The sequence below is a fragment of the Copadichromis virginalis genome, linkage group LG3, assembly GCF_057382275.1.
Source record: "Copadichromis virginalis isolate Kocher_CV1m ecotype Utaka linkage group LG3, C_Virginalis_male_GT1.1, whole genome shotgun sequence".
In the NCBI taxonomy this organism is placed as follows: Eukaryota; Metazoa; Chordata; class Actinopteri; order Cichliformes; family Cichlidae; genus Copadichromis; species Copadichromis virginalis.
Genome location: NC_140620.1, coordinates 29,220,371 through 29,232,613, shown reverse-complemented (window position 1 = coordinate 29,232,613; position 12,243 = coordinate 29,220,371). Strand labels below are relative to the sequence as shown.

The 12,243-nt window shown below is 38.1% G+C and overlaps 1 protein-coding gene across 1 annotated transcript; it reads left to right on the top strand.

The window, feature by feature from the left end:
• The first annotated feature begins 1,754 nt into the window (after positions 1-1,754).
• On the top strand, positions 1,755-3,054 carry LOC146714002 (neoverrucotoxin subunit alpha-like). Its single transcript, XM_085439465.1, has 3 exons — positions 1,755-1,786; positions 2,349-2,395; positions 2,522-3,054. The coding sequence occupies exons 1-3, from the start codon at positions 1,755-1,757 to the stop codon at positions 3,052-3,054; spliced, it is 612 nt and encodes a 203-aa protein (XP_085295591.1).
• The last annotated feature ends 9,189 nt before the right edge of the window (positions 3,055-12,243 follow it).

The window sequence follows — 12,243 nt, the reverse complement described above, 5'->3', positions numbered from 1 at the left end:
GATATTATGATGTCATCTGACTCTGGAGCATTCACAGTCATGGTTTTGTTGGACTTGGCATCTGCCTTTGACACCATTGACCATACCATCCTGATTAACAGGCTCCGGGACGTAGTCTGGCTTTGAAGTGGTTTCAGTCGTACCTCTCCAACAGATCTTTTAGTGTTTTTGCAAATCAGTTTATGTCACATTCTAAGGATCTGATATGTGGGATACCGCAGGGTTCAGTTCTGGGTCCTATCCTTTTTCTCCTCTACATGTTACCTCAAGGACTTACAATTAGGCAGTTCCCTGAGGTGTCTTATCACTTCTATGCTGATGATATTCAGCTCTATTGCTCTTTTAAGCCGATGGAAGTCAATAAACTGTCCTCTTTAATTAAATCTTTAGCTTCCATTGAACAGTGGGTTGGTGACAACTACTTACAGTTGAACTCTGAGAAGTCAGAAACATTAATTATTGCCCCCGACAGCCAGATATCTCTAATCAAACAGCATCTTGGTTCTCTTGGCTCATCTGTTCACCTGAGCCTCAGGTACCTTGGTGTGATATTTGATTCTGCCATGTCCCTAGAACAACACACTCACCAGTTAATTAGGAATTGCCTTTTTCAGCTAAGAAACATCTCCAAACCACAAACTTTGGTGTCTAAATCTGAGTTAGAAATGGTTATTCATGCTTTTGTTTGATCCTGCATAGATTATTGTAACAGTCTTTTTCTTTGTTTGAGCAAAAGGAATCTTGACCGTCTCCAGTTAGCCCAGAATGCTGCTGCAAGGCTTTTAACTAAGACACAAAAAAGAGAGCACATTACACCAGCGTTACATTCATTACACAGGCTTCAGGTACATTTTAGAATTCATTTTAAAATCTTGGTACTGACTTTTAAAGCTTTGAATTGTGATGCCCTTGCCTACATTTCTGATCTTTTAGAGCCCCACGCTCCCTCTCACAGCATGAGATCATCTAATCAAAGGCTGTTGGTAGTCCCACTAACATGTTATAAGACCAGAGGTGATAAATCTTTTAGAGCGGTGGCCCCCAGGCCCCCTGAGACAGGACTCTCTTCCAGACACTCTAAACCAAGGCACAATGTACATTTCAATTCCTTTAATTTTAAATATGTTTATATTGTCTATCCTGTAAAATAGTCAGATGTCTATTCATATTAATGTACAGAATTCACCTGCTCGCTGCTACTACTGCACATTCACCCAGTGTATATACTATATGTATGTATATATATATATATATATATATATATAATGTTCTTCCTCTACACCCCCCCCCCCCCACAAATTTTTGCACATGTCGAGGAGCGTGTCAGGCTACATTTCACTCTGTGTTATACTTGTATAACTATGCATGTGACAAATAAAGAACCTTGAACCTTGAACCGCAGGTTGTGGAATGCTCTCCCTCCATCATTACGTTACCTTGATTGTATTTATTCTTTTAAAAAGCAGCTTTAGTCTCATTTATTTAGATTGGCTTTTAATTAGATTTGTGCTGTATGTTTGATTTTTGATGTATTTTATGTATTTCTGTTTTATATTGCTGTGAAGCACTTTGGCGTTTTTATCCTGTGAAAAGTGCTATACAAAAAAATTTAATTGAATAACTTGCAATTTTAAGATCAATATAATGAACGTTATCTAGCCAGTGATTTATATATTCAGCTTTTTAGATCCAATTAAAATCCAACCACCCAAAAAAATCCCCTAGAGTTCTTGAAACAGAGTAATGTAAACAGCATGAGAACACAGAACTGCAAGATAAACCCAGGGTATAGAGCAATAAACACAATGAGCACAAAGATACAAAGACACACACACGCCGGGGTTGCCACCACCCATTTGTATGGAAAGGACTTACCAGCTCCTTCTCTTTTCGTTATATAACTTTGCTAAATTTGACAATAAACCTGTTTAATTTCAACTTTAAGTTACAATTATTTCCCAATTTTTGCTCAAATCTTTCTCTTTTAAAAAAAGTTACTTCATCAAGTCCACAATAAATGAGATGAGCCAAGCTCATGCTTAATCAGCATCCACACTAATAAGTTAGAAGAATAAAGTTTAAAAAGAAACAGGAACTCAATAGATTGGATGCCTACGGCATTCACCCAATGAGTCACATTTCATTAAATTTAGTGTCAGTGGTACTGACAGATCCAGGATCAGTCCAAATCATCAGCAGTTTGATCCACGTATGGATTGAAATGTATTTGTGAAAATGTTGGACTGTTCCTTTATCAGTGTCTAACAGTCCGTGTATGAGAGCCATGTAACGTCCTTGTTTGCATGCTGAAAGAGACTGTGCTGGTCTGATCCCCCTCTTCCTTTCAGGGTGGAGCCTGCTGGAGTCCGATGGTTGAGACCAGGTTTGAGGAAGTGTAAGTGTGTTTTTAATGCGATTCATTAAACAAAGCAGCACACATTCAACCATCATCAAAGTGTCAATCAATGAACACATGATGGATCAATAACTGCAGCTGGATTGTGTTTGTTCTCTCCATCAGATTCCTGTCAACTCTCAATCGACACAAACACAGTACACACAGATCTTAAACTGTCTGACAACAACAGGAAGGTGACACATGTGAAGGAGGTTCAGTCATATCCTGATTATCCAGACAGATTTGATGTTTGGCCTCAGCTGCTGTGTAGAAATGGTCTGACTGGTCGCTGTTACTGGGAGATCGAGTGGAAAGGAAGGGTTGATATAACAGTGAGTTACAGAGAAATCAGAAGGAAAGGAGACAGTTATGACTGTGTGTTTGGATACAATCATGTGTCCTGGAGTCTGAACTGCTCTGGTGATGGTCCACAATTTGTCAGGCAGAATAACATGAAAGGATCCATCTCCTCCTCCTCCTCCTCTGTCTCTAACAGAGCAGCAGTGTATGTGGACTGTCCTGCTGGCACTCTGTCCTTCTACAGAGTCTCCTCTGACACTCTGATCCACCTCCACACCCTCAACACCACTTTCACTCAAACTCTTTATCCTGGATTTGCAGTCTGTTATCCTGATTCCTCAGTGTCCCTGTGCTGAGTTGGTGTAAAGAGTGTCCTCCTGTTAGAGAAACACTCTGACTGTTGAACAGATAGTTCAGTCTGTACATGTCTGTCTCTTTCACTCAGAAACACGTTTTCAGATTCATGGATTCAATCAGTTGATGTTTGAAACTCTTCTAAATGATTCCTTGTAAACTTCTTCCTCTTCAGTTCTTTAAAGTCACTCTGATATCTGGCACTGTTTGTTTTGTGTACAAACCACCTGCTGACCTGCAGTACATCTTTATTGTTATTGTTTCATTTATGATTAAAATTTACAAGTCATTACTTCTGTATTAGTTCTGAGCATATCTGAAGATTAGGTAGATATCTCAATAGTTCTTGTAAGCAAGTGAGAAACTTCATTTTCTAATTGTCGAGATAAATATCTGACCCTCACTTAGAATTCAAAAGAGCTCACAGGTTCCTGAAGACCTTTAGTAAAACCGTTATTCCTGCCTGTAGTCAATCATTTGGTGATCTTTTCTCGGTATTAAAGTTCAATAAACTGTTGTAAGTTTCTGAGTACTGTATTTGAGTCCCTTCATTTTCATTAGGGCAATTTTAATCTGATAACCCTCAACGATTTGTATTTAAAAAGAACTGTGAGATGAAGATAGAAAATAGAAAAGACCTTGAGAGTTGAGGCCCTGTAGAATATAACAAAACATGAAACTACAGCTGGGGGTGTATAGGTATGCACAGAACAGAGTAAACAGAGTAAAAGCAGACGTAAGTCATGCGCATGCAATGTTTTAGTAAGATGTTAGTTTGATGAATGTTTTTTCTCACTAATGATCACGCGCCCAACATCCACTCTGCACGTGCTTACACACACATATATCAGCACTGCACACACATATAGCACTGTGGCTCTGAGTTGCTTTGGTTAACATATGAGAGAATTCCCGGGGTTTTATAGCATGTGGCCCCCCTTTAGATCTGCTTTTTACATTGCATGATCTCTGATGCGCATGGTTTAAATAAAGTAGCATCACAAGTGTTTTGGAGTCAAGTGTTTTTTTTTTTCAGCTGAGTATTAAAAGGATCGGAGAGATTGAATGAGTATAATCTCGACAGTTGGAGGTTAATCAGTGACGAAGCGTTGCAGCCCCTAACAACCCGAAAGAATGGATGACATTTTATTTTTGTATACTGGACATTTTAAGTATGTGTTCCATGCCCACTTTCTATCTAAAATGTTTTTACCATATTATCTATGGTCATCCAGATAAATATGCTTTGAAAGATAATCCTCTAAACATCCATTCAAATCTAATGCATTCATGTGTAATATTCTTTATTTTGAGTTTCCATATTTCTGGCGCCATGCAGCCCTATGCACGGGGTGATCCGCATTAACTTGCTAACGGAGATTTGCCGTGTTAATGCGTCATTAAAAAATATTTTTAACGAGATGAGCGCTGACAGCACTAGTTAAAACATATGCCAATATTACCTTATTATTATGAGATCATTACAATTTAAAATCTTTATAAAAATATGAAAATTCAAACTCACAGGTTAGGCTGCTGCCCCCGCGACCCGGCCCCGGATAAAGCGGATGAAGATGGATGGAGGATGGATGGATCAAACTCACAAACATTACCTTGTTATTGTTATGAGGATATCATATTGTTAATTGGTTTTGTCTCATGCGGATGTCTTTATTTCCAAATTATTCCCAACTCGTTTTTGGGCTCATGTTATCCAGTTACATACTTTTCAGTCTAATTACTCAAATCTAACCATTGTTGCTACCTTAAAATTACTTGAATATTAACTAGTTAATACATTTTAATTGATGAGTAATAACCTAGAAATTACCGCAATATTATGTTCTTGTCTCTGCCTATATTACTAAGCTGTAATATAAAATGCTACCAGGAATTTACGTTTCCCATTGATCATTAGAAAAAAAATAAAGACATTGTGTGATATTGAAAACTGTCTTGACAGAAAAAAAAAAAGTTTTCTGGAGAGCTGATTGGTCAGTAGGCAGAGATTTCCAACGTTGTCTGTAACCACAAACATAATCTACTCCACAGCAATTGGTGCATGTACCCCAGTAAGAAGTGAACCACCTTGGTTGTACATAAAACCATGAGTTAATCCTTGAGTTAACTTCATAAGATGAAATCCTGATTTGTAGTGCAGGTCACAGGTGTCATTAATCACACACGCACACATAGAAACACGGACAAACCACACAGTTAATGACCTTTTGATTTGGAGGCAAACAAAACAAACATGTGCATAGTTTGCATTTATTCCACTGTTCATCCTAGTGGACAAAGCAAATACAGTACAGGTGGAGCAATATCTGTGTATGTAAAAAAAAGAAAAGAAAAAAGGTTCATCCAATCAGAAACCTGAAAGAAAAGAAAAAGGGGTAGGAACCAAAAATATAATCAATGGTTGTTTGTGATTGCTTTTCTTTGCAGACATGAGTTGGTGGCTTTTCGATTTACTTTGTTTGATCTGTCTAGGCCCACAAGATGAGGGCAGGAACAAGACTGACTAGTCCACATAGAACATAATACGCACATAAAAAAGTAACATCAACATCAGTCCTACCTACACTCATAAATTGCTTTCTTATTTGCAGTTTTATCTTTCTTTGCAGTCTTTATTTATGTAAAAATAATGATGGTCCTATTGTAGAAAATTATGTAATTGTGACAGTTTCTTCCTGTTTATTAAAGAATGCATTAAAATGCATTTTTTCCATTTTTCATTTTAGTTAAAACTGATCAATTAATGTATACATTGAGAGTGATGCCTTAACCCTCGGATGCACAACCTACCAATACCTACACTCTTCCACGAGTGGGGTAAAAAATGACCCCAAACAAAATCAATGCTTTTTGTTATAAGCTTGGTTGTTATTTTTCAAAATCTTTAAAACGAAGAGTTGTAATATTTTCATATTTGAGTTATTCCTCATAAAACTGTTTGTGACATGAGACCCTTTGCATTTTTATTTATTTTTTCACTTCCTGCAAGAATGGTCAATCAAATAAAGGCCATGAGCTTAAGTTTGATTACATTTTTCCACTCTTTTCCCCTGTCTGTGGCTACTTTTGTGCCTCCATGTTTGTGCATGTCAGCACCTCTTCTATTATATTATCAGACATGAACATCTTCCATACATCTATTGGGGAGAAAGTACTAAACCCAGGTGCAAGCCCTGGCCGACTAATTCAGAATATTGTAGCTAGAGCAGTAAGAGGGGCTCATTCTGTTAGACTCAATATCCATTTCCTCTTCAGAGGACTCATCAGAGGACTCCTCTGTGTCTGACTGGCCTTGTCCAGTGGGGGGGACAATAGTCTGGGTCCTCCATATCTGAGATGTCCGATTCTGAGTCAATGCCTCCGATGGGCTCTTCATCACATCCGTCCTGGATCATTTGTAGGGCCACAGGGATCCTAGCTGGCCTCATTGCAGCCATGTTACTTTAGAAAAACATCAGAAAGGCAATGTTTGAAATGCACAGGAAACTATAAACAGGGCTGCACATAAATGATCAAAATAAAAGACACATACCAGATAAGAAGTTGGAAGGCAGGTTTGCGTACATTAAATATTCTGGAGGTGGACAGACATTTGTTCAAAACTCTAAAGATGTTGAAGAAGCAAGCTCCGTAAGCAATTACTTTGGTGTTCCTCCACAACAAAAAGAAGCACGCATTCTCGGAATTTCCCAGAATACATTTATTTTGACAGTGAATGTGCACCTGCGGACCACTTATGTGCAGCCCTGTCTATAAATCATGTATGTTACTGTGTAAAAATGAATTCATTTTTGACCCCACTTGTGGAAGAGTGGGGAATTGATACAAAAACTGCATTTTTTTTTTTATTAATGAAAAAAGAAATAAAAATGCAAATGTCCTCATGTTACAAACATATTTTATGAGGAAAACCTGGAATAAGAATATATTACAACTTTGCATTTTAAAGATTTTGAAGAAAAACAACCCGTGGGGTCATTTTTGACTCTCTGATGGTTTTTGCGACACCAATTAGGGACACGTTCAAAGTTTTAGCAGTTTTCCAGACTGACGGACCTTCAGTTCTTAAAGTAGTGATGGACTGTCATTTCTCTTTACTTAGCTGATTGGTTCTTACCATAAAATGAATTCTAACAGTCATGTTCACGTGTCTCAGTCAAGCTCTAAGTGTGTGCTACTTCCTTTTTATCCTTTGTGTCTATATATTGTCTGAGTCTCTGTCTGCTCCTCGGCATGTTCTCCCTCTAGGTTGTTTCTCTCTTGTCATGTGTGCTGTGTGTTCCATGTTCTGTCATGTCAGTCTAGTTCATGAGTTCCTGGTTTCTGCCTTGTCTGGGTTATATTTTATTTTGTATATTAATTTTTATTGGTACTGAAATAAAGTTGTTTTGAATGTAACTTGGTGCCTTTGGAGTGTGCGTTTGGGTGCCTGTTACACACATCAACATCCCACATAGCAAGCAGGTCTGGCCCAGATTTGGTATCAAGCCGGCACTGCTGGTTGACTTCTGGCATGATAAGACATCTGTCATCCAGATATGGACCAGGCCTGGCATAAATGGCACTGTCTATGTGATGACATGCCATATCTGGCTCGATTGTGGTTTGGGTTATGTGGCCCAGGCCCATAGAAAACAGGTCTGGCCTGGATCTGGCATCAAGCTGATACTTCTGACTGACTGGTGTCAGTCAACCAGACGTGGGCCAGGTCTGGCAATGATGGCACTAGTTATGTTCCTATTTTCCTATTTTAGTTAGAAGACCCAAATGCCATGTTGCAATATTATACTGCTACGGTAGCACACGTTTCAAATGCAGATTTGACAGGTTTGTGAGTGTACACTTCATCCAAATCCTAGTGAGGGTTTACTCATCTGTGCCAGTGGGTTGCTGCAGCTCAGGAGGTAGAGCACGTCACCTACTGATCTGCATGTCAAGAGTATGAATGTGTGTGAATGTAGTTAAAAAGCACTCAGTCTAGGGAAAGTGTGTGATATGGTGAATGTGGCATGTTGTATAGAGCACTTTGAGTAATCCAGGAGAGTAGAGAAGTGCTATATAAGAATCAGTCCAAAGTTTCGTCATGTTACTTTTTCACTATTATGTTCCGGCACATGTTGTTATTACATGGCTTGATTAAGATATACATTAGGTTGACATCTGGACCAGCACAGGGCCAGCAGTGTGTCTGGTGCTGGCACGTGTGTGGGCCACCTCTGGCAAACCAGCTCTGGGCCACCAAAGGGCCGTCATTCTTTGGGGTATGCGGGCCATGTGTAAGCACATTGTGTGGGCCAGATCGGGGCCATACCAATTTTGCAATGTGGGATGATACTCCTGTTGCTATTGTAGTAAAAAAAAAAGTACACAAAAACCACTGGATATGCAACTTCAAATTGCAGGGTAGTAGAGACTAATTTTAATGAAGTCATAGACAGCATAGGCGAAATAAACAGATCCTTACCCAGTGGAGTACCTCTAATTAAATGGGTTGCTAACTGGCAGTAAAACAGAAGATGATGGAGAAGAAATTACATAATAGTGATGCTGTGAGGCGATGCAGCTACATAGCAATAGATAAATATTAGAAAAGAAAAAGTAGTCAATCTAACCTGGGTCCTGGAGAAAATTCCGACCCAGATGAAGGCCCTAGCACGAGTAGTGCTAGGAAGAAAGCGAAAAAGGTATACTGTGGACAAACTGGGCCAATTCTGCTATACCTGGTACGCAGGGGAAAATTATCAATATGCTTTTTGTGACAGTTTTGTTTGGTGGTGTGCCATGTGATTTTTCTAATCACTTGGCAATAATGTAAAATATGTGCTGTGGCTCCTAAAGGTTGGGAGAGACTGTCCTAAACTATGGCCTTGAAGAATTGTTGAAAAACTGCTCTAACTCCTCAGCAGCAATAAGTAACTCAAATTGTTCTGCAATGAAAGAACAGTTTTTCTGTTTTTGCAGTTCTGTAAGATCTGTAAGATCTGAAACAAACATTACAATCCTTGATTTGACATTTAGCAGGTGTTATGTCTTACTTACTGTGAAAAATAAGGCTTTTCCAATAACTGCCTAATGGCACACACAAATTTTCTGAGGCCACACAGGTAATAAATGATTTGAATAAAAAACAAAACAAAACTTGTATGTACATAATTTCAATAGAATGATGAACTATAGGTGACTTGATGTATTGTTAAGTAGTATGTCAAAAACCTTTAGATAAATCAAAGCTAAGGGCATTTTACACTATTTACAATCCAAAGTCAAGTCAAAGTCAACTTTATTGTCAATTCTGCCACATGTACAGGACATACAGAGAATAGAAACTTCGTTACTCTCAATCCCTAGATAAAATAGAAAATGAACATTTAAATATAAGAGTGATTAAAAATGCAAGTAAAATATTTTAAAGTAAAAAAAATTAAATAATATAATACAATTTTACATATAACAAGAAAGCTATACAATATAAGGGTAAATGACATTGAGACATTATTAGTAATAGTAATAGTAATTAGTAATTATTACCCCTAAGACCCAAACTCTTCCATGGCATGCATTTTTAATTTCTCTTTGATATTTGGGCATATTGGGACCCAATGAATGTAAAAAACAAAGAATTACCAGATTTTTTAAACCTGATTTTTGTTTCTGAGAAAAATGAGAGCCACATATGAGGATATTCGTCTAATATTTTGATAGAACAGTAGCAGTATAATGTCCTTATAAGTGGATATCAGGCCCTTGTAGAGCAAAATTGAGTATTTTGGTCTAAACAACCCAAAATGTGATGTCCACATATGTGGACGCCAGGTCCTAGGAGGTTAATTATTCAAATGCAGCACTGATAAAACATGAAATGTTCTGATCCAGTGTACTAAGAAATAAATCTGTGTAAGTGCTTTTAGTGCTACGCTGATAGAGTATACAGAAGCAAATAAAAGAACGTATTATGTATATTATGAACACTTCATCACAATTATTTTGTGGTCTGTTTGATGTGCAGTGGTCATAAGTGTTTGTGAAAGCCTCCATGTTAAGTTATACTTGTTATATAATCAATTACTAATCTCTATGTCAGTACATAAACATTTGTCTTTATGCAAATAAAACATGTAGAGAGACAGCGACAGGGATAAAATGGGACCACATTATAGAGCCAGTGCAGTTTACTTGAAGTAAATACCGTAATTGTCGGGCTATAAGCCGCTACTTTTTGCACAAGCTTTGAACCCTGCGGCTTTTAGTCAGGTGCGGCTTTTCTATGGATTGTCCATGATTTTTTTCATATCGTAAGACGATTTGTTTTGTGTGTTCCGCTGTTGTACGGCACTACGTTGCCTGGCGGAAGGATCGGGGTTCAAGAGTGGTATGTTAGTCACATGTCCGTCCACCAGGCAACGTAGTGCCGTACGAAGTAGCGCGAAAAACAAACTTCAAAGTAGCGCTACGCATTCAGCGGGAGTTGTGGATGATGAGCGGCGATAAACTTGCAAGTTATGCCCAACTCCACCGGTGGATTCTGACAGCGTGGAAAAGTGTGAAAACATCCACGATCACCAACGGATTTTGAAGGGCTGGACTGCTGCATGATGGAGAGGAGGACACCACCACGGCCCTTCTGAGGGTGTTCGACTCTGACACTGACAACGAGGATTTCTTTGGTTTTGAAAGTGACAACGAAGGAGAGAAGCGGAGAGTGGATGACGAAGCCATCCTGAGCCTGTTTGTATCCGACACTGGAGAAGAGGACTTTGGTGTTTTTAGTGCGCAGGAAGAAGAGAAAGATGGTGAATGACTGACTTTTCTTCTTGTTAAAGCCGTGTCACTGCACCTGAGCCTAAAAGGTAGTCCGAATCTATTTTTCTGGTGTGCTGTAGGTTACTGTTATGTACTACATGTGCAAATATGTACCCATAACTTGTTTTTCAAAATATTAATAAAAGTGATGTCTCCAAACAGCCATCTCTTTCCTGACAATTCCCTTTGTGCATATTCTCTTACATATGATAAGTCAACATTGAAACACCTGCGGCTTTTAGTCAGGTGCGGCTAATGTATGTACAAAACAGGATTTTCCCCTGATTTTAGCTTGTGCGGCTAATATTTAGGTGCGCTTTGTAGTCCGGGAAATACGGTATCCACAAGAGTCCGCAGAGGAAGTTCAACAAGAAATTGCCTGTGAAGGTTGGTGGAACCTTTTTAAAATAAGAACCGCTATCAAAAATGTAGATTATTTAAGTTTTTTAATGTGTTTTTATTGAAAATAACATTATCCAAACTCTACTCCAAGCCAAACCCTAATATTGAGCCTTGATGGTTGGCCAGGGTTGCGGATCTGAAAAAATTGATGTCATTGCTATTCTTCATATCAGTTTATAAAATGAAAATTTTTTCTTTCTTTTGAGAATTATGTGTTCTTTCAGACAACTGCCATTGCATTTACTCCACCGATTAGAAAGAAATTGATTATTGTGGTATAAATGTAAAGCACAATCAATTTGGATTCTTGAGTTTAACACAGCCACGCACAGAGATACACCCAGAGAGCCCAGTGTTAGGGACTTTGTTTGATTTGAATATACAGCTTTGGCTGTACACGATTTGATTACTTTCACTGTGCATCCAAATGAACAAATAAATAAAATCCATATGCATTTATAGGGACACTAAAAAATGTGGTGTTAAATTTAGAAATTTGATCATACTGCTCTCAAAAAGGTGAACACATACACAAAAATAAAATCTGAGCTTAGTGCATTTTGTTATCACGTGCTTGATGTTTAGTTATGTAAATACAATAAATTTGAATAAAGTGAGACTGACAAAAGTGAAGTGAGGCTGCAGTATGAGTCTAGTACGATCCACAGAGCGCAGACAGATGAAAGAAGCTCAGAAATCATTGAGAATAAGGTTTGTTTTAATACTTATTTCAATCAGAATCCTCTCAAATAACTGATGACAACTAAAATGTTTAAAACATAATGTTTTAGAAAGACAACATTATAGAAGGGAGCATTACGAGATTTTACATATGAAAACTTATTTTTGTAATGGTCAGTACCAAAAAATGGTAATGATGTCACTGTCTCTGTAAAAGATCTGTAAAGTCTGAGAAAAAGACATTTGCACCACATTGTGGTTTAAAGTACCTACATGTTTAAATATAT